We start from the raw sequence: 25,937 nt of genomic DNA, 5'->3' as shown, positions 1-25,937 counted from the left end.
CAAAAGAAGATCCATCTTTGTTTGCTCTACACTGCTCTTAACTGTTCTTCCAAGAAGCCACTGTTCTCGACCATGCAGCTGACAGTAATAAAACTGCACCCAAGCTTTAAGTAGCAAACACCAAGTCATAATCTGCAAATTGCATAATAGCTTCTAGAGCTATACAAATCAAAGCAATTTTATGCAGTCATTCACCAAGCAGTAGCATGACAAAAATATTGACTTCTGTGTCTGAAAAACAAGAAGCAACAAAGCAAAAAATGCAACAAGCAAGAACCAAACTTACCTTCAGACGGCTAGAATCCAACCTGAGTGCAGAAAGCAATGGATCCAAACACTCAAGTTCTGCCAATACATGGCTGTAAGATTCTGGTATCATTGGCACAGATGTCATTGAGTTAAGAAAGCCTGGCAATACTCAATCATTGGTGCATTATTTACTTCAGCTTCTAGCTGTACCTGCAGAAGTTAAATTTAAGAATATAATCCCTTTCTTGAGCTGTTACAATTTGCTTTCTAGCCCCACCTTTGTTCTTTAAGAACTAATCTAAAGTTAAAAGTTTCCTCACATAGCTATGTCACTTAGGAAAATGGGATGGAGGGGGAGAGGGGAAACACCCCTAACCTAATATAGCCTGATAGCAAACACGAGTATAGCAGTTTATTATATACAGTATATACAGTTTATTTTGTTCAGAGAACTGGTATAAGTCATACTGACAAAAGAAATATTTTGCTGGTATAAACTTTGCCTACACAAGGAGGATTAGCTGGTATAGCTATTCAGGGAAACCCTTTTTAATGGGGACAAAGACTTAAGACTGCTCATAAAGATAAAAAAAAGGGGGGGATCTAACAGGCTGCAGGCTTGATCCTGCAACTGGACCCATACAAGCATAAGGATCCTCCCACATGGATCCGACTACAAGGGCAGGGCCCTTGTTTGTTCTGTCTATGAACTTACACTGGAAATGTTAGTCTGTTGGATGAGCTACAATTTGAGTATTCCTAAAGGTAAATATCTGACGGGTTTACAGTCTCCTGTGCAATGTAAGCCCAGCCCATAGACTCAAACTGCATTGATTTAGCTAAAAATCAATTTTGAAAATCAATCTGGTTAAACCAGTGTAAATCACTGCATTGACACACTTAAAATTGATATTACATGTAAAATATGTTGTTAAAATATGAATGTTACAATATCAAGCACTCAAAAGTTAAAAAATACCAATGATAGGGAAAAAACCCAGAAAGCGACCCTATAATCATGTAAAGCTACGCTGCTGTCTTTTTTCTATGCTTATCTGTCCTTTCTACTTTGTTTATGGATAGAAAGAATGCGAACTGTGTGTAACCTGCACTCCCTGCTTTTGGGGAGAGAATTCCTTATACAGATAAGCCTCCATGCTCTTACCTACCCCAGAACTTCAAACAGACTGGGTTAACCGGTTCGAACTGGAAGAGATATCACAATGTATGTTGAACCAAGCTATAAAAGCTCATCCCTGTTCTTTGTTCGGGGCTTCACCATTTTCCTCTGAAAAGGAATTGGTGAGCCCTTCAGCTGTCGTATTCGCTAGCAATAAAGTGCCTCACTTTATCAAAGAGCCAAGACTCTGTGTTTTGTTTGGCTAATACAGAAGTCCAGGGAAGGCTACCCTCCTAACCCTAGACGGGAGGGGAACCCTTTTTCCCTAACACCAAAACCAAGGTAGTCCATTCAACCTTAATTCAGCCTCCTTGTGCACATGCACTATGATACACCCTAACGACATACAACAGTTTTCACAGGACCCATCATTCATGCACTGAATGGGATAGCTATTCAATATTTTTATCTTCACCATCAGGGTGGGGCCCCATGCATTATTTCCTGCACATCATCCAAACCTTGCACTGAATACAAAATTGGCAGTTTCCTCACAAGCTTTATCAAAACAAAAAACAATATACGATATTTTTTTTATACTGACCACTCTACATATCATTAGGGTCGGGAGGCATGCATTTTTAGCTCCACAGCACAGACTTCTACCACTTACCTGGCAGTAGCAGCAGACTTATTTACTGAGGACCAGTCACTAGAAGGATAAGACACATACTTTGACAGCGAATTTCAAAGATATTTGCTGACAACAAAGTAACACTGGGACTTCTGGAATTCTTAAGTCCGTTCCAGGATATGGACGGGAGCATCTCTAGTGGCTACAGACTAAGATATTTGTTGCTGTTCACACGTTTTAGGGGAGATTTGGCCTAATAAACAAAATACTCTAATCCCACTCTAGTACATACAGTAGCAGATTGAATCCACACTTCCCCAAATACGGTTCAGGGAGTGTACCCTTGTACAAATCACACCACCCAAGCCTAGAAAAGGATCTTTTTCTCCCCTCTGCCACAGCCTTTTGACAACTGTTGGAAGGGGCTTTGCCATTCCTCCCCTCCTTCAGGCTCTTCTGAGGAATGGGTGGGGAGCTCCCCAACTTTTTTTGTAGATCCTCTTCCCTCCTCCCTCCAGTACTCATGTCTACCACCCACAGTTTCCTCAAGCTGTAGCCTGAAACTGACATGTTCCTTCATTGCTGCCACAGGAAGCTAAATACCAGAGTCAGCCCCTGGCTTTCCCAAGGAGCAGCAGTGCCACTAGCGCTGTCTGCCTGCAGACTCAGGTCCATCGGGGTCATCTTCTTCCCCGCGCGTACGTTTCACACACGTGTACGTTCACTTTTAAGCTCAGATTGCAAACACTTTGGGCAACAGGGCCAGGACCTGGTTGGGGAGACTCTCCCGGCTGCCACTCATACTAGCGATGACAACACGGAGCCGCCAGGACACGAAACCGAGAAGTTATTTCAACGTGCAGGCTCCCAGTTTGCAGAGGGAAAGGAGTACTTGTGGCACCTTAGAGACTAACCAATTTATTTGAGCATGAGCTTTCATGAGCTACAGCCCACTTCATCGGATGCATACCGTGGAAACTGCAGCAGACATTATATACACACAGAGACCATGAAACAATACCTCCTCCCACCCCACTGTCCTGCTGGTAATAGCTTATGTAAAGTGATCATCAAGTTGGGCCATTTCCAGCACAAATCCAGGTTTTCTCACCCTCCGCCCCCCCCCCCCCACACACAAACTCACTCTCCTGCTGGTAATAGCCCATCCAAAGTGACCACTCTCTTCACAATGTGTATGATAATCAAGGTGGGCCATTTCCAGCACAAATCCAGGTTCTCTCACTCCCTCACCCCCCTCCAAAAAACCTGGATTTGTGCTGGAAATGGCCCAACTTGATGATCACTTTACTGTAGCTCACGAAAGCTCATGCTCAAAATAAATTGGTTAGTCTCTAAGGTGCCACAAGTCCTCCTTTTCTTTTTGCGAAGACAGACTAACACGGCTGCTACTCTGAAACCTGTCAGTTTGCAGAGGGTGGCTCTCGCCCTCTGGGGGTTGCTGGCGGCGCAGTGCTCGCTGTGGCAGCCAGGGGAGGCAGGCGGGGAGCACGACAGCCCCTGCGAGAGCCAGCACTGCCTAGGCAGAGGAGCTGGGCGCCAGTCACACCGCGGCACCGGGCCAGGGGGAGGCAGGAAACGGATGGGACCCACCCACTGCACGATGCTTGGGCCCCAGCGCTGCTGCTGCTGCTGCCCAGACCCTGGCCCAGCTCCCCGCGCGGACACTCACCCACCGAACTCCAACCTGGCCAGCCCCGTCAGCTGCTTTCTCCGGCCCCGCCCCCACGGCACGCGATCCTTCCCCAGCCTACCTGAAACACGTCAGCTCGCGCGCGCGCCCGCAAAAAAGTGCGTCACGCGCACACAACTTCTCCCCCCCCCAGTCACGTGACGGTTACGCTCTTTTCACCCCTCCCCCCTCGGGCGGTTGCCTAGGGAAGTCCCCGCCCCCCCTCAGCGCCGCGGTACCCCGGAGCGGAACAGACAGGACCGAACAGGCGGAACGAAAGGGACGGAGCCGGACTCCTCGCTCTTCGGGGCCGGGTGACTGGGATGGGAGGGATCGGACGGTGGCAGCCGCGTTGTTGGTACCTGGTCACCACCCCCTCCCGCGCCCTGTCATGGCGACGGGAGGGGGAAGGGAGAAACCATCACGTGATGCAGGATTGTGATGGTGGTGGGGAGAACCTGTCATGTGACCGGGAGGTGTCATGGCGACACCAGTCTCCCCCGTCACGTGACCCGGTCTCCCTCTGCGCGTCGCGGGAGTTTGGCTAGTTCCGGTCACGTGCCCTTGCTGGCCAGTTTGGCCGCCCCATGGAAGAGGAGGCGGCGAGACCCCCCGAGTAGCGGCACCGGCAGCGGCTGGAGTCAGTGCCCAGCGCCACCCGCCCTCTCATCCCGCCGCGCCCGCACCCGGCGGCAGCAACAGCCAGCCAGCCGCGGCCTGGGGCCTGAGCAGCCGCCCGCACGGTAGGAGTCTGGACGGTATCCAGGGGCTCGGCGGAGTCTCCCGGGCGGGCTGGGGCAGCGGGGCTGCTCCCCAGGCGGGGGCTCGTGTCTGTGCGGGAGGGGATGGGCCGGGCCGGGGTCCCTGTGCTGGCTCCTGGCGGGGAGCGAGGCACCTGCGAGCCGGCGTTGACAGCCCGAGAGCACAACGCGTTCCGGCCGCCTCCGGCCCCCGCTGCTCCGGGCTCCCCAGCTATCGCCGGGCGAGGGCGGCTCGGCTTGTCCTGCCCTGGGGGCTACCGCTGAGCGGGATGCGGCCGGGGGAAGAGGCGGATTTATTGACACACGCGGTGTGCTCGGACGTGGGGGAGGGCGTGCAGCCGGGTTGAGGGAATGACAGGGCAAGCTGGGCGGGAGAGGACCCAGGGGCGCGTGGTGGCAGGAACATGCTCCTCTCTCTGAGGTGGGACTGATCCAGCAGTGTGTAACGTGTGGGAATGTTGCCCTGCTGACCCTGTGCCCTTCCAAATGAGGTAAAACCAAGGTCCTGCTCGTGTGTTTGTTAAAGATAAAAAAATGCCATTGTGTAATGATCAGGATTTGATGCCTGATGGTCTGGTTGCAACCCAGCTTAGATAATCATGCTGTGCCTCCCTAAAGTATATACCTTGATCACGCAAGCTGCTTTATGCAGGTGGACTTCTGTGCCTCTGCAGAACCCCGTGTGGGTGTGAACGTCTGCTTGTGTGGAGCAGCTCGTAGGATCAAGGTTTAGGTTATAGTTCCGTAAATAGTTGTGAGGCTTACCTCCTCCCTCCCTTCATTTTTTTTTCCTTAAAAGAATCAGCCTCCCATTTGAGACCCTGTTGCCACGTGTTTTGACTGAGGTGGGTCTGCTCACATCTCCGTGTGCTGTTGCTAGCCCAGTTGACCCTGGTCACCACTCCGTGCTCTGTGCTGTTAAAAGCACCCCTGTGCAGAAGCACAGATGGCATCAACAGATTGGGTGATCTTTTTCTGTTTGGTGTATACATGAGACACTGAAACTTGGGAAAGGGAGGGATAAAACTGGAACAAAAGGTTAAGGAAGGAGAGAGATGGAAATGTCACCAGTAATTGTCTATTGTTCAGCATTGCTGTCTTGCCATAAAATCCAAGATAGCGAGAAGTACCAAAGAGGGCAGGAAACTACGGTATTCCTTTTACTTGTGACCTTGAAACTGTAGTTGAAATGAAACTTCAAGATTCAGAGGTTTGATATTGGGAAATTTAGCTGGAGATTACAGCCATTAGGCCTATATACAAAGTAATTTAAAGGCAAAGAAATGATAGCACCACTCTCCCTTTTCCAAAATCTAAAAGAAAATTCCACCGATTTAAAAAGTGGTGGCATCTGACACACATTCACATCTTAGTTTTCTCTCTCACTTAAGCAAATAATGTGTTGTTTCTTCTAGTCTCACTGCAACTAAAATTTTTACTACATTAGACCACAGAAGCTTCTAACCATGCCAGGGGTTCAGACTTATTGTGTAGACAGGCCAAAACATAAGTTCCAGAGTTCTTCAGCTTGTTGCCTTGCTTGCCTAATAAGAACAACTTGTTGTGCTCTACCCTTCCTTACAGTAACATGACAGATGAGCTCCCTTTCTTGTCCACCTGTCATAGAAGCCTAGGACCATTTCAAAACCCATTTTTGTCTCAGCCAAATCAGGACTATTAGCAGGGGTACTGGAGGCCTCTCTTCTCTATCCAAATCTCACTTGCCAAAGCAATCCATGTGGGAGGGGAATAGGCAAGATCCCCTGGTGCCACTATGTTACTTGGCTACTCTAGAAGGAGCAGAGAAAAGGAATGGTAGGGGAGAGCTAATTAAAGAGAAACAAAGAAGCCAGGCAGGTGGCTTAAAAGTAGCTGCTAGCTTGTCTCTGCCTGACTTAATCCACCAACTAGGGAATTGAAAGTGGGTATGTTGAAGATCCTTTTCCCCACTACTGCGGTCCAATTTTTGCTGGACTCTTCCCATGCTGCATTTACCCCCCCTTTCCCAATTTCATGGGGAATATTCAGAAATGGGCTGGGAAATAAACAACCCTTGCAGCTCAGTCTTCCTTTGTTTTCATTTTTTTAACACACCACTTATGCTGCAGGATGAGTGGTGTCAGTAGTCATGTACAGCTGAAAGTGTCAGTCCTGGGAGAAGTTTTGTGCCTCCTCCATGGAGTCCTACCCACAAGTTGGAACCACTGATTTATCTACATGCTTTTTGAAAATATTACCTATTTTATTATTTCAAAGGCCCTGTTGCAGAACACAAATGTTCAACAACATAACCTCATGTTTCATAGATAAGTTACTATCAGGGATACATGTCTATGCAAAGCAGCGAAAACCTGTGTCTAACAAGTTGTCTTTTCATATTGCTTAGTACTTGGCATGTAAAGTCCACTTACCGGTCTTGAGTGGGGGTCTCTTAACTATCAATTTCTGCAGAATTAAAGCTTTTAAATAAAACTGGGTTTCTACCCTTCAGAGTTGCAAAGGTAATCTTTCAAATTTGAAGCAAGTGTAAACTGACAAAGAGCCATCTTTCTGAGTTTCAACTAGACAACTCCAATGCCTTTACTGCTAATTTATAGTTTTGCTAAAAAAACCAGTAGATTAAAATTAACAAAACTTGTCAGCTTGAGGACTGTAGTTCAGACCCCTGGGAGCAGCAGTGATATTGTCATGAATCATGTCACTTTCACAGTGCTGCTGCAGACATTCAAGAGAAAGTGCCCCAAAAAAGGGAGTGGGGGGGTAGAGTATTGGGAAACTTTTCCTCCCTCACAGCAGCTAGAAAGTTTTAAATGGTGGAGAAGACACTTATTATCTAGAGATGATACAAAAGAGAGTTTTCCCACCAGCAATTAGAGGAGAAGCATTTGGATTTCTATTTTAGTAATACCTCAGAACCGAACTGGTGGAGCCATTTCGTCTTGTTAGGTTGTAGGTGTATAGTATTTTTTTAAACCCTGATTAGTGAAATATTTTGATTCTTAATGCACTGTTTAAAGAGGACTCCAGGGTTTTTTTCCCCCTATCTTGGATAATGTTTGCTGCTTGCAAGTAGTTTGCAGACAGAGTTATGTCAGAGCTGTCATCTTTAAAGTGCAGTTATTACAGAGGCATGAAAGCAAAAGAAGTAGCAATGACCAAAAAAGAACAGAAGAGCACTGATTTAGTGCATTCAGTTTCCCAGACAATGGAACAAGCTACTTGTGGGATATTATGCATTCAGAAGCTGCACACTGCAAAGTACAGTGCCAGAAATATTGTCTTTGTTAGATAAATCAGGAACAGCTGATATTTTTTTCTCATTTGGAAAATCAGATGTTTATAGAGGAAACATTACCTAGCTGAGAAAGTATAACTGCACAATAGGCTAAGCCTAAGCATGAAAATGCCTTTAATTCATCTCAATTCAGTGTGATTTGAAGTCCATCGCCTTTAGTGCAGTTCTGCCCTCTTTCAACTGTAGTAAACGTGGGGTATATAATTTAAAAATAACAAGTGAGAAAATTGTTAAAATCTACACTATTGAGAAAACATTGAAGTTCTCATTCTATGGCCAAATCTCTTACTTCCAGCAAGGGTAAGAATCCTGTGGGAGGCTGCAGAGCCAGAGCTGGGAAGGTTTTAAATCTTAAAGGAGATGGGTGTCCTAAATAATACCAGGAAAGAATAGTGGTATTGGGGGGAAGGGGAAATGGCACAGAATATCCTGGGTGCTCTCTTGAAATACTGGCTTCATACATGTCTCATTTTGCCTCTGAAGCAAAGTATTACCAGAACTTCTCTAGCTATAGCACCCTAAATACTAAGTATTCTAGTGATAACCACAGTTTTGTCACAAACAGGCAGAAATCATATAAGCGCCCAATACTGCAGCATTGAAGTCAATAGCAAAACTGTTGATCTGGTTCTGGACCAAAGCCTACGTGCAGATACATCTTCTACTCAACATCTTCTCTCATAAATATTGTACTTAATACACTTGTCTGATTGCTCAGCTTATAAGATTTTCACTGAGCAGAGCGCTGGTCATTACTAATTATCTATATAGATGTTCAAATTTAAAACAATTGGATTTTTATCTTCAACATTGTACAGTATTTAAAATCCAGTTTAAAAACATATCCATACGTAAGTATAAATGGATATGTATATTGGTTTCTGATGCCTATTAATACGTGGTAAAATATGGTACAGATGTTCTTTTAAAGTATTGATGTAGATCTTGGCAATTAAAATAAGCAAATGTACATGTACATATTCAAAGTATTGAAAGGATTTCTAAAACTACTTAATACACTCGTAGCAAAGTGAGGAGGGGGCAGTAAGGTACATGGCAAATAAAACTGCAGGAGTAGGATGGGAATAAAATATGTAAAGGATATAGTACTGAAGGAAACTTCATGTCATTCTGATAGGAGTGAAATGTGTAGTGATGGAATACAGTAAAATTTGTATGTTACTGTTTATCTGTTCTCTTGAGAAATTTAAGATTGGGAAAACTATAAAGGAAAAAAGATATTGGCACTCCCATTATCCTTCCTCCCAATTACAAAAGATCTTATTGAAGTCAATGACAAAACTCTCATTCTTTTGTGCAAAAAGAAAAGGAGTACTTGTGGCACCTTAGAGACTAATAAATTTATTTGAGCATAAGCTTTCGTGAGCTTTTAAGCACTGCATCCGATAAAGTGAGCTGAAGCTCACGAAAGCTTATGCTCAAATAAATTTGTTAGTCTCTAAGGTGCCACAAGTACTCCTTTTCTTTTTGCGAATACAGACTAACATGGCTGCTGCTCTGAAACATTCTTTTCTGTTGTTGCAAGATTAGATCCTGAGTATTTTTGGAACAAAATAAATAGGCCAGTTAAAATTATGATTGTGTCTGAAGTCTCATTCAAGTCTTGCATGGTAATCAGTGGATCGTGCTGAAGGAAGGGGAAAGTAACTGGTTCATCTTTTTTACTTGGGAGGTACACAGTTGCAAGAACGTGTAAGTCTTCGTCCCTCTCCCCTTCCAAATAGTTTTAACCTATAGAGTTCCTATCACAGAAGGAAAGCATTATGAAATGCCACAGGGGATTTGGAATGTACATGCTCTCTGAGGTATAAGCCCTCTTCACAACTGGACAAACCAGTAAAGAAACATAAAAGAGAAATAGAAAATATAGGAATTAGATGAAATGTAGGTGTAGCTGGAGCACAAGGAGGATTGGAAAAGAAATCTAGGTATAATATGGCTGTGGATTATTATATTTGTATGTGATTATTGTATTTAATCCGAAAATGTTTGACTGCATGTATAAAGTGAAGCTCAGAGTGTGTCTCATAAGGCTTGGACAGTGACTATATGCTGCTGTTAGTTTACAGAATGTAAGTATTGAAGTGAAAATGCAAGTCTTAATGCCTTGAAACAAGTTGGAATACTGGGGGGAAAAATCGGTCAATGGAAATACTGTACTAATTGCTATTGAATTAAGTAACTAACAGTACCATGTGCTTTTAATAGCACCTTATAGCCATCATGGCAACATCATCTGAGGAAGTGTTACTGATAGTAAAGAAGGTGCGTCAAAAGAAACAGGATGGGGCTCTCTACCTTATGGCTGAAAGGATAGCATGGGCACCTGAAGGCAAAGACCGATTCACAGTCAGCCATATGTATGCAGATATAAAATGTAAGTGAAAGCACTTTCTATTTTATCTATTGCTCTTGTATGCAAATTATCAGTAAATATTTAAATAAAACTCAAACCTTATTTCACATGTATTTGGCCAATTTGGGCATTTCATTAGATTATTCTTTCTGGCAAGCATGAGTGGAACCAGGAGTAAATTACAGGCATAGAAGATTCTGCAATTCAAAAAATTTTCAGGTGTTTTTAATATAGACCCCAAATTTCTTAATTTTTTTTTTCATTTTTCCAATTTGTTAATCTCTGCAATCGCTTGGAAGCAGAAATATGTATTGTAGCCTAATGGAAAATCACTAGGCCATATGTCTTGTTTTGGAGGATACAGGATTTATGGGCCCCAAGAGGGAACTATCTAACCCATTTTCGGCTAATTAGGATGTGCATCTAGCTCTGCCACAGTCTATTCTATAAAACCCAGCTCACAATAAATTGATTAAAGTTTGGTAGAGTTATGTGGTCTGATGGTTCATTATACTAGCCTCTCATCTTTGAAAATCTAGATTAAAATCTGGTATACAGTGGGGTTATATTGGAGAAAGGGGCTCAGATCTTGAGGTGTGGTAGGGCAGTTTTTGCGGGTTTTAGGGAAGCAATGCAAATAAGATAATGCCTCAATGTAGAAGCGGGTAGATATTCACTATGGGTGGTGTCGATCTCCCCTAGTTGGTCCTGTATCTCCTTTTTCTCTGTGGCTATGGGAAAGGAGGAAGGGCTCAGGTATCCTTATGCCTTAGTGATCTCCAGCTGCTATAAGCAGCACCATGGGGCCATTGCTAGGTCCTGCAACTTGGAGGGAACAGAAACTCTGAGGGCTGCTCTGAGTTTTGCTAGAAAACTAGCAAAGGTGGAACATAAAGGTGGCCAAGGAGTACTCTGCTGCAGCTCAGGATCTGGGCCAGGATGTCTTTGGTTGCAGTGGGGAAAAGTGAGATGCAGCTTTTAAAGCTAATTTGTAGAGGCAGCAGCATGCTTCTCTTCCAGGGCTGGAAGAAATGTGCTATAATACCACCAATGTGGGATATCAGGATTTAATGGGATGATACCGACAACGGCATATAAATGAATGATCTGTGGAGAAAGTTTGTTACATAAATGTACTTGTATCACTAATTGCTGTTCTTTATATATTCTAGGCCAGAAAATCAGTCCGGAAGGAAAGGCTAAAATTCAACTACAGCTGGTACTGCATGCAGGGGACACAACCAACTTCCACTTCTCTAATGAAAGCACAGCAGTGAAGGAGCGAGATGCAGTGAAGGACCTTCTTCAGCAGCTGTTACCCAAATTCAAGAGGAAAGCAAATAAAGAACTTGAGGAAAAGAACAGGTAAAGTGGGAAGGGAGAAGGAGAAGATCTTTAATTACAACATAAATGTTTATGACTTGTGAACAGTTCTTGAGCTATATTGCTGTAGCACAAAAATGCTTTTTGTGTTCTACTTCAGTAGTAAAAATCTGTTGGCTTTAGATTCTGGTGAAATTCCTCTGGGCATGTTTTCATTTCACAGGACTTATGTAAGCAAGCCATTTATTTTGTTAAAAGCTTTGTGACTAACCTGTTACCTTATAAGGATCAATGGATTTCAGAGAGAGACTAGAAATTACTTCCTTCTAGCAGACAAGTGGAGCAAGATAAGTGATGCATTGGAATCTATTCATTTCCTCCCCAATCCTGGAATACAAATACTTTTTCTATCCAATCAGTTTCCTTCCTAAATTGAACATAGCTATACCATTTTTCTAAATAGACTTGTGTTCAGCGGGATGGCAAATAAGACTCGAGTGCACAGTTCATTAAATATTACAGTATTTTTAAAGAGTAGGAACAGCTGTATAATTTTGAAGAATTGGAAAACTCCAGGTTTGTGTTTTAAAAAAAAAATAGAATTTTTCGTTGTATCTATTTAGAAAGGACATGATGGAGGGTTTGCAGGCTAGAATTTGCTATGTCATTAGTAATTAGGCTTTTTTTAAACTACCCCTTTCTAAATAACCTTCTCAAACTGATTTCTGTCTACTTCTGTAGTATTTCTAGATTAGAATTTCTGATGGGTAATGTGAGAATTTGAGTAGAAAATTCTTCTTTAACTGTCTTAACATGTGAGGTGCAATAAATACACTGCCTACAAGAAACTAAACATAGGCTATTTGAGTTCTCCATATTTATATATTCTGCTTGCTGAGCATGTGCTTGGACTGGAGTCTTTTTTGGCCAGCATTGTCCTTTGGGGTTACACGTGCACCTTAAGTGTCCTTGTACCAAGGACACGAAGGGCAGAGTGGGTCCCTCTGCCGCTCAGTTCCTTCTCACCATCCATAACTGCAAAATGGAGCTCCTCAGTGTCCAGGTCTCAATGCAACCTTTTTCATAATCTTTATAGATAATTGTGTATATATATTTATATTAGTGCTAGGATAGTTACTTGATTTTGGAAATGTTTACCTTCCTTATTTTGATTCCCTCCCTCCCTCCCCCTGAACCTCTGATCAGGATGTTCTTGTCAGTACGGATTAAACTACATGGCTTTAAGTATTGTCCCTTTTGCCAGGTAGCAATTCCAGTTAACAATGGGCATCCCAGATGCCTTTTTGTCTTGGAAAGGCTCATATCTCTGACAGAAACTCACTGTGCAAGACTGTTGTTGGGTGAAAGTTGCTGTCAGAGCTCCTCCTCATGTCAGTACATAACATCGCAGTGGTTCTTCCAGTCCCGCGCTTCCTTTTGTTGGCTGATCTGTTTTGCAGTGGTCATATTCTTCAAGCAACCTGGTGCTACGGCCTGGTTACACTTAAAGTTCAGTCTCGCTCTTGGATAGCAAAGGTCCAACCAGAAGGTCAGACAAACAATTCTTCTGCCCCTTTTGGGTTACTCTTCAGCCCACCTTCTGGATTCTGTTCTCAGCCTCTTCTGGGCCACCTTTAAATTAGGGCTGTCAAGCTATTAAACAAATTTTATTGCAATTAATCAGTTTTAATAGCACTGTTTAAATAAGTGGTATTCTATTTAATATTTTAGGATGTTTTGTACATTTTCAAAGATTGATTTCAATTACAACACAATAAAAAGTGTACAGTGCTCACTTTATATTTTTTATTACAAATATTTGCACTGCAAAGAAGATAAACAAAATAAATAGTATTTCAATTCACCTCATACAAGTACTGTAGAGGCTGGTGCAGGGAGGCTGAGCTCACCAGGCCTCTGTTCTCTATGGGGTGCCCCCCGGGAGCAAGGGGCCAGTCGGGGCAATGGAACACAGAGGGGGTAGTCCCCAGAGCAAGGAGCTGGCCAAGGACAATAGGGTGTGCGGGGAGGTTGGTCCCCAGAGCGAGGGGCCGGCTGGGGGCAGTGGGGCACAGCAGGGTCAGGATCCCTTCCTCTCCACTGGAGCTGGGATGATAGCCACTTCCTCTTCTCTTCTCTCCTCTTCCTGCCCTCCGGAGGCAGATTGGGTTATTGCACCTGACTGGGCACTGTAGGGTCCCTCCACAGCCGATGCCTCCTTCCCCTTCCAGAGGTATGCAATTAATACTGTTAAAACTATTAACATGTTAATTTTGTTTTCAGTTAATCACAAGCATTAACTGTGATTGACAGCCATACTTTAAATCCTTCCCTGTGGCTGTAATACAGCACTGATTTTTAGGCTGGTTTTCCTGGAGTCATTTTCATAGTAAGTTCCCCCCCAGTGTGTCTCATCCCAAGGACCTTCTTGCAAACTCATAGCTCAAGGCCGCCCATAGGAGCTTAACTTGCTCCCTTTGGTTCCTTATCCCTCCAGGAGTTTCTTGTTGTCTGGGGCCTCTGGCAAAGCTTTCTCTCCAACTGTTCTCTCTCAAGCCTTTTTATGAGGCCCAGATGTTCAACTTACTATCACCTGATCCCATTAGTCCAGCCACCTCAAGTTAAGTTAATTATGGCCCAAAGGACTTTAAAGATTTGGGATTTCTTACTTTTTTTTTTTTTTTGTTAGACCACTCAATGCACCCAGCCTCTGATTCAGGCAGGGAAGACTCTCCCCCGGACAAAATAGGGAAGACCTCACACTTATGCCAAACAGAGACCATCATCTGGTACCTTCTTTCACTAGAGAAACGCAAAGCTTCCAAGAACGAGGCAGCATTTTCATAAAAGGAGCTCTTCTGTCTTGGCTATGACTTCATCCCATTCTCCGTCTATCTAAATTATTATTTCAGTCGGCTGGTTGAGAGTCGCTCTGATCGGTCTACTGGATCAACACCCTTCCTTCTTGTGCCACTCCCTACACACATGCAATTGGGAATCTCCTTCAGTTTTTCAAGGAGTCTTGGAACCTGATAACGGATATTCTCTACAGTTCCATACTATGCCCACTCCATCTTCCTGTCCCTTTCAGGGTTTGGGAGCATACCTGGACCATCATCAGGAGATTCTACTACATATAAACATATTGGAGCTCAGAGCTCTTCACAAATCCTGGGCCATGTTCCTACCATTGACTCAAGGACTGACTGGTCAAGTTATGAAATACAACACAATGGCCACGTTTTATATAAACAGGCAGGGAGGGGCCTATTCATCCCCATTATGGCTGAAGGACATGGTTTTGCTATGGAACTGGTGCATTTAGCACCAGGTATCTTCCAGGTCTACAGAAAGCTCAAATGTTCTGCTAGAGCAGACATTTTTCATCAGACCACCAGTGGATGATCAAGGATTCTGTTTTCTGCTGCATCCTTCAATAGACCTACTCACAACAGACAAGAGCAAGTAGTATGTCAGATTCTGCTCCAGGATCTCTGTTAAACATTCCTTATTCAGTGATTTACCAGGGATGATGTATGCTTACAAGCCAATCCCTGATTCCCGTGGTGCTGAGGAATAGCAGTTAGGATGCGGCCACAGTTATCATGATAGCTCCCGCCTGGCTGAGATAGCTTTGGTACCTGAAGCTGATGCTGTTACCAGTTCATCCATTGAAAACCTTTCCTCTTCTATCAAACTTAATCTCTCAAGACAACATGAACAACTCGCATCCAAATCCAGCCTCCCTCCATCTCACTGCTTGGCTACTGAGTGGATGTCGTCAGACAGATCATTCTGGACATCTGAGGAACATGTGTTAGTCCAGAATAGGACTAATTTATGCTGCTAAATGGAAAAGATCCAGGATTTGCTGTAAACAACGTGAATCACAGCCTATTGACAACCAGGTCCCTCCTCTTTTGGATTGCTTGCTTGCTCTAAAGAGTTTTGGACTGTTGATTAGCTCTGTTAGAGTGCACCTCATAGCCCCTTCTGCTTATTACACCTTCCTCACCCCCTTGTGGTGTAATTCCTTAAAGGCCTTATATGTTTTTCCACTAGTAAGGAAACCTCCCGGTACCTTAATGTGGTTGTGGCATACTTAATGCTCTTCCCCCTCCTCCCATTTGAACCTTTAGCCCTGTGCTTGACTTATCTATGAAAACATCCCTTTTTAGTAGCAGTTACATCAGCTAATTAGAGTTGGGACAATATAGGCTCTTATGACAGGACCTCCCTATGCCGTATTTCTTAGAGATAAAGGTATCACTTACACCCCATCCCAAGTTCTTGCCCAAATGATTCACTTACCAATATTCTTCCCTAAATTACATATTAATCAGGGGGAGGTTAGGCTGCACACCTTAAATTATTTGCAGAGCTCTATCCATTTATTTGCAAAGGACTAAATCCTTCAGGACCTCTCCGAATCAATTTACAGCATTTGCTGAGAAAATGAAAGGTCGAGCAGCATCAGCCCAGAGGCTATCCATGTGTGTTCAGTCTACATTAAGATTTGTTACAAATTAGCTAGTTTAGGTACCCAACAGCTGCCTGGCAAAGCATACCTGTTTCAGACACCTGAAAAGAAGTTATTTGTGGTTCAATCCATATTTTAGTAAATGTGTTCCCTGGTAGAAGCATTGAGGTTTGGTGCTGTGCTTCAATCTTTAAGTAAACTCCAGGCACCTACCTACTTGCATCAGGTCACTGCTTGTGAGTCATCAAGAATGGAATATTTATCAATAACCACTTAGGAAAAAAAAATTCTTTGAAATGTGTTTTCCATGTATATTCCGTGACCCATCCTTCTTCCCTGCTACTATGGAGTCCTAGAACATCTGGATTCTGTGATGGTGAAGGAAATAGTGGTAGTTGGGCATGCTCTGCCCTTTATGTCCTTGGAACAGGAGCATGAAGATACTCAGGGTGCATGTGCATCCCCACTGGATAGTGCTGGCCAAAAGACTAAGACTCTGATCTCAACCCCGTGGGCACCAAGAGTGACTATACATTAACAGCTTTCAAACTCCAGTTACTATAAGGCAAGTAACTTTTTTCTTTTTGTGGGTGCTGTCTTGTATTAACTTCTCTCTAGGGATCACCATTTTTGCCCATTAAAACTATCCCTCATCCAGCAGCTTTGTTTCTGTTTAGGGCTTGTCTACACAAGGACACTCACAAAAGTTAAGATGAATCAACTAAAGATGTGAAATTAAAGTGCATAAATTAAAACACATTAAACCTGGGTAGACTCTTCTTAAGTGAGGATTAAGCTACAGCGAACTACGGCCATTTTACTGCTGAATGAGTGACCACACAGGGGTTTAATGCCTTTTAAACTAATGCTTGTGAACTTCACACTTTCAGGGAAGTGAAAACAAATCAACTGAGTGTCCTCATGCGGACAAACCCTTTGTCTCTCCCCTTTGACCAATATGAATAGTAGTATTGGCCTCAATATCTCACTTGTACAACTAATTAACTTTTATTGGACAATGCTGTGCGTTTCTTACCTCACTGATCTGTTCGCTTCAGGAACCCATATGGCTTATTGACATGGAAATCCTGCCGAATTAGTGTGGAATGTTTCAATTTTATTCAATACATTCTTTTACTAGAATGCTGCAAGAAGATCCTGTTTTGTTTCAGCTTTATAAAGATCTCGTTGTGAGCCAAGTAATTAGTGCTGAAGAATTCTGGGCCAACCGTTTAAGCTTGAATGCTGTGGATAATTCTGTGGCACCTAGTAAGCAGGATGTGGGCATCTCTGCAGCTTTTCTGGTACGTTTGACCTACATAGCATAGGAAGGATTTTAAAACAAAAACATTTATTTCTTGACTAGACTTTCTCTGTAAAATGTGGATGAATTTAAATTTTACCCCAAATACAATTTGCTTTGAAATCTTTTTCTACCTAATGCAATACAAAAAAAAAGGCCCTGCCTTGAGTTTTAATGTGGTGTTTTTTGTAAGTGAAATTCCCCAATTCTAAACAAGAGTATCCATTATCTTTCCATAGTCTCAGAAGTTAAGCCAATCTCCTTGTCAGTGCAGGATTGTTCTCTGCATATACCCTAAAGTATTCTGTCTGGTCTATTTATAAATGTAATGAGAAAGGAGGTTTCCTCTATTTCCTGTTATACTTCCATATTCTGTTATACCGCTCCATCTGAAAGATTTTCCTGATATCTAACCTAAATTTTTCTCTATTTCATTTTCTTACTCCTTGTATGATACTTCCTCTGCCCTTTTTCTTTATACCTTCAGATATTTGTAGGCTCTTTTCTTAGCCAAGAAATGTGTGTATTCAGTCCTTTTTTTTTTTAAATTGATAAATCCTTCTTCCCACCTGAAAAGACAATTTTATAATGAAAGACATTGTCTGTAAGCAAATAAATTAGTTTCCTTAAGAGACGATCAAAGCTGCTCTTCATTTTGTACTGTGGCTTAAAAAAAAAAAACTACCCACTCTACTACTGTTTTTGTTTATATAGGTTAATTCTCTCTTACAGCTATCTTAAATGTGGGTTCACACATCAGTTTTAACAAAGTTTTAACTCAACCCATAACAAGATTTTACCCAGTTTGACAATATTCTTATGTTATTCCCATAGGCTGATGTTCGGCCTCAAACAGATGGCTGCAATGGTCTGAGGTATAACTTAACTTCAGATATTATTGAATCCATATTCAGGACTTATCCTGCAGGTAGGCAGAAAAATCAATACATATGTGATACAAAGCACGCCAAGTTGATTTTATGTTTTATCATTAGAAGACTAGAGGGTTAGTCCTACACTTGTTTCTGTTGGTAAAATGTACAGGGCTTCTGAACATTCCCTCCTACTCCCTTCTGCACTTCTTATGTGGTCTTACTTCAGTGTGGTGTTTTTTGTAGGTTCTGGAAATATTTTAGGGCTGTCGATTAATCACAGTTAACTCATGCGATTAAAAATATTAATCGCAGTTTTAATTGCACTGTTAAACAATAGAATACCAACTGAAATGTATTAAATATTTGTGGATGTTTTTCTACATTTTCAAATATATTGATTTAAATTACAACACAGTATGCAAAGTAGACAGTGCTCACTTTGCCATTTTTACAGTGCAAATATTTGTAATTAAACAAACAAGAAATAGTATTTTTCAATTCACCTCATACAAATACCATAGTGCAATCTCATTATGGTGAAAGTGCAACTTGCAAATGTAGATTGTTGTTGTTGTTGTTACATAACTGCACTTAAACACAAAATGTAAAACTGTAGAGCCTACAAGTTCACTCTGCCCTACTTCTAGTTCAGCCAATCGCTAAAACAAACAAGTTTCTTTATATTTTACAGGAGATAATGCTGCCTGCTTCTTGTTTACAATCTCACTGGAAAGAGAGAACAGGCATTCACATGGCACTTTTGTAGCCAGCATTGCAAGGTATTTACGTGCCTGATATACTAAACATTCATATGCACCTTCATGCTTTGGCCACCGTTCCAGAGGACATGCTTCCATGCTGATGATGCTCATTAAAAAAATAATGCATTAAATAAATTTGTGGCTGAACTCCTTGGGAGAGAATTATGTCTCCTACTCTGTTTTAGCTGTATTCTGCCATATATTTCATGTTATAGCAGTCTCAGATGATGACCCAGCACATGTTGTTCATTTTAAGAACACTTTCACTGCAGATTTGACAAAACGCAAAGAAGGTACCAATGTGAGATTTCTAAAGATAGTTACAGCACTCTACTCAAGGTTTAAGAATCTGAAGTGCCTTCCAAAATCTGAGACAGACGAGGTGTAGAGCATGCTTTCAGAAGTCTTAGAAGAGCAACACTTTGATGCAGAAACTACAGAACTCGAACCACCAAAAAAGAAAATCAACCTTCTGCTGGTGGCATCTGACTCAGATGATGAAAATGAACATGTGTTGGTCTGCACTGCTTTGGATGGTTATCGAACAGAACCTGTTATCAGCATGGACGCATGTCCTCTGAAATGGTGGTTGAAGTATGAAGAGACCTATGAATCTTTAGTCCATCTGGCGTATGCTGGCTACAATAGTACCATTCGAACACCTGTTCTCACTTTCAGGTGATACTGTAAACAAGAAGTGGACAACATTATCTCCTGCAAATGTAAGCAAACTTGTTTGTCTGAGCGATTGGCTGAACAAGAAGTAGAACTGAGTGGACTTGTATGCGCTAAAGTTTTACATTTTTATTTTTGAATGCAGGGGTTTTGGGTTTTTTACATAATTTTACATTTGTATGGTCAACATCCATGATAAAGAGATTGCACTACAGTACTTGTACTAGGTGAATTGAAAAATACTATTTTTTTTACAGTGCAAATATTTGTAATAAAAAATAAAGTGAGCACTGTACACTTTGTATTGTGTTGTAATTGAAATCAATATATTTGAAAATGTAGAAAATATCAAGCTATTTAAATAAATGGTATTCCATGGTTTAAGAGTTTGATTAATATGCAATTAATCACAACTAATTTTTTTAATCACTCGACGGCCCTAATTTTAAGGCTTGAGGCTGAAAAGAGACTCTGGAATTATTCAGTTTGCTTTGCCTTTAAGCCATGAGTAAATGTTCATGCTAAGTTCCACTCTCCATTTGAAGGATTTTTTTTTAACGATTCTAAAATTTTCTAATGAGAGATTGTTGGTAAATTATCTGATTTACAAATGCTAGATTGGACCCTGATACTGACATTAGTTTGATCAGTCCTGGATGAAAAAGAACCAGTCCATCTTGGGAACAATATGGAAGGATTCCTCTTAAATAACTAGACTTCTGACCTTCGAAATTTTCCAGATGTGCTCAGCTATACCATTTTCAAAGTTTATAGGCTATTGGTGTTTGTTTCCAATACCTAATAAGCATTGTTGGGCATGACAGAACTTCAGTTTGTTGCATAAATTGCCATCTCTTTTTAAAATCCAAACTCCATATCTTTTTAGTTAGTAAGTGTTTACGCCTATTCAACATAAGCTTTGGTCATTTTCCATCACACACCAACAATTAAAACAGTATCTTGAATTGCAAAATAGCTTAAACACACTTTGGTTTGTTTGCAGTAAAAGTGAAATATGCAGAAAATGTTCCACATAATATGACGGAAAAAGAATTCTGGACACGATTTTTCCAGTCTCACTACTTCCATCGAGATAGGCTGAATACAGGCTCAAAAGACCTCTTTGCTGAATGTGCCAAAATGGATGAAAAAGGTAAGCTTTTCTTTCTCTGCAACAGGTGATTGTGATGGTAGCCACAGTAAACTGAAACTTCAAAATTAATTAAAAAAATAAAGCTAAGTTTTTGAAAGCCACATTAGATTAATCAGATAAAACCAACATTCTCATTTTTAAAAATTATGTATTTGTCCTGTTATTTGATAAATGCTGCAAGATGACAGGAGCCAAGACCTGTGATGTAATCTTTAGACAGTGTTGATCACGCTGAATGTTTACAAAAAGAAAAGGAGTACTTGGGGCATCTTAGAGACTAACAAATTTATTTGAGCATAAGCTTTCATGAGCTACAGCTCACTTCATCGGATGCTTATACTCAAATAAATTTGTTAGTTTCTAAGGTGCCACAAATACTCCTTTTCTTTTTGTGGATACAGACTAACACGGCTGCTACTCTGAAACCTATATATTTACAGTATCTGATTATGGAAGACATTTCAGGTTCTGTACTAAAATCCTTAGAAACAAATTAGTGCTTAAAAGATGCCAGCACTAGAAAATCCTTTTTATACACAACTCATGCAGCATGGATAATGTCAGTGAAAGCTTCCTCATAATGTACAACGAAGGGGCCTTAACCATACCTCTGATAGTAGGGCATAGTTTTGTTCAGGTGACTATTTATTCTGTGATGTCTCTGCTGAGACTTGCAACAGACATGGGTTTTGTGATAAATCAGTTCTCTAGAAAGTGGATAAAGATTGGTTTCTTTCACAGGCCATTTGAATACATTCTACTTTCATTGACCATCACAGTTCTGAGACATATTTGAAACCATGACCTTGAGGTGAAAAACGTCAAAGTTATATTCTGAAAATGTCATCTTCTCTTGATGCATGTGTATAATCCACGAATGATACACACATGTATGGAGAGAAGATTAGATCCTTTAATATATTAATACTGAATGCTTTTCATTCTGGGATTGTCAGCTGAAGGACACTATCAAAGCAAAAACAAACAAAAGCCATACCTCATCATCAGATGTGTAAAGTGATGCATAAAAAAGTTAAGTGTTTTACCCAAGATCACACAGTAAGACAGTGGCAGAATTGGAAATAGAACATAGGAGTTATGGCTTCCAGTTCTCTGTTCTAACCACTAGTCAATACTATCTATTGAAAAATTAAATATAATACTTTATATTGAAGGCAGTACCATTGATGAATTACTAGAAAACGTTCAGAATTGTGGGTGGAAGTATCTGGAACTAGTTAGAATAATTCCTGCAATAATTTTCAAAAATACAGAGCAAAAGACTGACTTTAATGATAGATGCTATAAAGGGCTGAAAGTTACTGCACATAATAGCACTTGGACACATGCAAAACCTTCTGACAATACCCTTTTTCCCAACCACGGAACATGTTCGGAGGATTAAAAAAAAAAATCGTTGTACTTTTTAGAAATACTTGTGTCCTAAAATAGATACAGCCTTGTTTTTTTTTGATACCTGTAGTGTTCAGTTCACTGGTTCCTGCAAACCCATATAATCTAAAATGTACCTGATGTCTTACATGTTGCTTGGTTAGATATAAACTACAAATTCAAGTTTGGCAACAACTAGTGCTGTTTTAGAAATAAATTTCCTGCACATATATTGGTGTCTAATAGTAATTTAGTACTATATGTTTGTAAGAAAATTATGGAATCATAAAAAGGTACTGAAGTCCAGATAACTTGGAGGCTCACGCTTTATCAGCCCTGAGTGTTGACAGATATTCTTGTTTAGATACTACTTTGCAAGAAGACATTGGATTTTTTCCTTCTCATAGGGTTAAAAACAATGGTGTCTCAAGGGGTGAAAAATCCACTGCTAGATTTAACGGCCTTGGAGGATAAATCGTTAGATGAGGTAAGTACAGAGACTGTAAAACAAAAAAAGTAAGACTTTCCACATTTTAAAACTGGATCAACTTATCAGCTTAAAGGACTGCAAACAATACCAAAATACAAACTTTCCACTGAATAACTTCTGGTGCCCAGTGCTAATTTTTCACTGAATGTCTCCTCTTTGTGTTGATGTTCTGGGTCTGATTCTAATCACATCAGTTCTACACCAGTGTAACTGCATAGAGTTACTTCTGATATACATTGGGGTAGTGGATGGAGAATCAGAACTTGTATTCTCAGTCTGTGTGCTATGCATCTTTTCTTTATTCGATGGCGCTGCATTACCTCAGCTGGCTTCCTAAGCACACTGGGATAAAATCTGACTTTGTTTCTAGAAGCATTCTTGTACAGCTTTTTTATTTTAAAATAGACCTCTCCTTATTTAATCCTTTCCATTTAGAGGCTACCTGGCATTGGTAAACAGGAATCCTACAATACAGAAGATTAAGATCAAAGCGAAGATAAATATAAAAGTTACCACGTTTTTGGTCCAACTTATGTACTTAAAATGAAGTTAACTATATACACAACACTTCTTAATATCAATTTAAAATATTAAATACACCTCTACCCTGATATAACGCTGTCCTTGGCAGCCAAAAAATCTTACCGTGTTATAGGTGAAACCGCGTTATATCGAACTTGCTTTAGTCCACTGAAGCGTGCAGCCCGGCCCCCGGAGTGCTGCTTTACCGCATTATATCTGAATTTGTGTTATATCAGGTTGCGTTATAGAGGTGTGCTTTGCACCACACACAGCAAAGGCTTGTTTGATAGTTCCAAAGATACCACTGACTTAATGGTTAAAACAGAAGAATTAGTCGCTAGAGTCAGAGTGCAAATTAATACAACTTTATATTGTTTTACAATGATATAAGCTGTATCCCTAAGCACTTAATAAAATTTAAAATATGACGACAGATTTGGTGAACGACATTCCTATTCATTTGTTTACTAAACAGTCCTTGGCCTACTGGATTTCTATAAACTTCTGTAAGAATTTGGTAATTGGAGCTAACAGTTTGAAAATAAAGAATTAGCATTTATACAGAGGTTTACATGTTCAAAGTGCAAAACAAGCATTAATGCTCTCAACGTCCCTGTGAGGTTGGGAAGTGCTATCCCCAGCGTACAAATGGGGAAACGAGGCAGAGGTGAAGAGGTCACACTGCACATAAGCAGTAGAGCCAGCATTAGGACCCTGAGGACTCCCAATACTATGTATATTCCTCTAAACCACACTGCAATGCTGTTCATTCAGTAAAGCCCAGAAAATGGGAAATGCAGAATCACTGCTACATGTCTGATCTAATGGAAAATAGGGAATGGTCTCACTTTTTAGACTCAGACTTGAAGGTCAGAAGGGACCAAAATGATCATCTAGTTTGACCTCCTGCACATTGCAGACCACAGAACCTCACCCACCCACTCCTGTAATAGACCCATAATCTCTGGTTGAGTTACTGAAGACCTCAAATTGTGGCTTGAAGATATCAAGTTACAGAGAATCCACTATTTACATTAGTTTAAACCTGCAAGTGACCTGTGCCCCATGCTGCAGTTAGTTTGGAATAACTTAACTGTTAATTACTTTACTTGCAGGGTTATGGTGTTTCCTCTGTGCCATCCACATCAAACTCCTCAAAGTCCTTAAAGGAGAGTAGCAATGCTGCCATTATAAAACGCTTTAATCATCACAGTGCCATGGTCCTTGCAGCTGGGCTCAGAAAACAGTAAGTTTCAGCATAGGAAAAAGCTCTCCAAACTGGTGACTAATTCAAACTTGAAAATTTTACAAATGTTATCTTGAAGCCTGTGGAATATTATGATCTAAAAACAAATCTGATAGTGTGGATTCCATTTTTACTTTTAAAATCCCTTTCAGTGTATAAGGCCATACCAACCACCAAAATTAAAGATGTTATTTTTGCACAAGGTGGCGTAAAATATGGCCATCTGGAAATACCTTCATATATTCCTCTTCTGTACTGTATCTCAAACATGGATTTTTTTCATGTTTTATTTAAATCATGCCTTGACTGTCAATCATGACAGTCAATCATGCCTTGACTGATTTGCCTTAGAGAATATTTGACAACTGACAACCTCATCCAAACGATAGCCCAAATTAAGGCCTAGAAGGCCATGAGTGCAGTGAAATTGGTCCAGTTTTTGCCATGCAGAGGGATAGATTGATTAGATGCAAGGACATCACGTGGAGTTCATGCCACCTGCACATTGAACATAGCTCTGTAGGGACTTCCTATACTGCTGTGTTCAGGAGGAGGGGACAGAAGAGCCAGGGCAACTGGGTTTACTAATGCAGATCCACAAGGTGGCTGAGTTACAGTTCTGTTGCAGTAGTGTCTGCTGTGCAGCCCAGGAAGGATTCCTTCTCCATCTGAGTCCTGCAAAACTCAGCCAACTATAGTCAACTTATCCAGTCTGTTCTTTAGGAGACACATTTTCCCCTTAGTGCTTCTTTATTTGCTCATATGATGTATTTGTGTTTTCATTTAAATAGAATACATTACCTTAATAAGCCTTTCTGATAGGAAACATTCCATCCCCCAAAACTTATATTGCTCCTTTCTACAAAATGCACAGTCTGGAGATTAAGGCACCTTTACTTGCCCGTCCTGTGTGGGAGTACTCCCTATTGTATGTGCACAGCAGCAGTCAGAATCAGAGTGCCAATTAGAGGGAGAATAGCAACACTCATACTGTGAACGTAGCACGCCCAGCACTCCCACACTCCAGACAAGTTTGTGTGGAGGTGACAGTATGGTGTTGGGCAAGACTTCTTCAGTGTGATACTAAAGACGATGATGCAGGCAGTGGATGCAAAGCTTAGAGAAAAACAGGATTGAGGCCCAAGAGAGCCTGTAGAGCAGATATTCTCACTAAGCACCCTCATAGAAGAGTGTATAGAATGGCAAGCTGCCCTCCTTACCTATTTCACTGATTTTCAAAAGGCATTTGACAGCCTTCACAGACATACATAGTGAATATTCTTCAGTTCTATAGCATCCCAGCTAAAGTTGGCCATATCATCAAGGCCATGTGCAGAGATCAGAAGTGTTTTAAGGGGGGGAACAACCACACAAGAGTGGTTTAATGTGGAGAGTGGCATGAAATGAGGGCTGCATTTTATCACTGCTGTTGTTTGGCATGGTCATAGACAGGATAACAAAGTAGTATATTAGCAATACAAATACTGGTATAGCATGGATAGATGGCAAATACCTAGAAAGCCAAGATTTTCCTGCACTGAACACTACCCCTGAAAAGTTAAAAATAAAGACAGCCTGGCAAATACAGCAT

The 25,937-nt window shown here is 41.3% G+C and overlaps 2 protein-coding genes across 12 annotated transcripts in view; one reads left to right on the top strand and one right to left on the bottom strand.

The window, feature by feature from the left end:
- The window catches only part of HPS5 (HPS5 biogenesis of lysosomal organelles complex 2 subunit 2), an 81,567-nt gene extending 77,451 nt beyond the window's left edge, over positions 1-4,116 (bottom strand). For 6 of the 11 annotated variants that reach the window (XM_078853175.1, XM_073347316.1, XM_073347310.2 and 3 more), the window contains exons 1-2: positions 3,694-3,768; positions 287-459 (exon numbers count right to left, since the gene is read on the bottom strand). In XM_078853175.1, coding sequence (XP_078709301.1) covers positions 287-394 — 108 coding nt within the window. In that variant the 5' untranslated portion in view covers positions 395-459; positions 3,694-3,768. The other 5 variants (XM_073347311.2, XM_073347314.2, XM_073347315.2 and 2 more) reach the window with 5 other exon arrangements.
- Positions 3,884-25,937, top strand: part of GTF2H1 (general transcription factor IIH subunit 1) — a 36,763-nt gene continuing 14,709 nt past the window's right edge. The window contains exons 1-8 of the mRNA XM_073347331.1: positions 3,884-4,436; positions 9,979-10,147; positions 11,299-11,491; positions 17,071-17,233; positions 18,067-18,160; positions 20,547-20,696; positions 22,496-22,575; positions 24,216-24,346. Coding sequence (XP_073203432.1) covers positions 9,994-10,147; positions 11,299-11,491; positions 17,071-17,233; positions 18,067-18,160; positions 20,547-20,696; positions 22,496-22,575; positions 24,216-24,346 — 965 coding nt within the window. The 5' untranslated portion in view covers positions 3,884-4,436; positions 9,979-9,993. The remainder of the gene's footprint in view (positions 4,437-9,978; positions 10,148-11,298; positions 11,492-17,070; positions 17,234-18,066; positions 18,161-20,546; positions 20,697-22,495; positions 22,576-24,215; positions 24,347-25,937) is intronic.

The sequence above is a fragment of the Lepidochelys kempii genome, chromosome 6 (genome assembly GCF_965140285.1).
Source record: "Lepidochelys kempii isolate rLepKem1 chromosome 6, rLepKem1.hap1, whole genome shotgun sequence".
Lineage (NCBI taxonomy): Eukaryota > Metazoa > Chordata > Testudines > Cheloniidae > Lepidochelys > Lepidochelys kempii.
The sequence above is the reverse complement of the archived record's forward strand: the minus strand, read 5'-3'. Positions and strand labels throughout refer to the sequence as shown.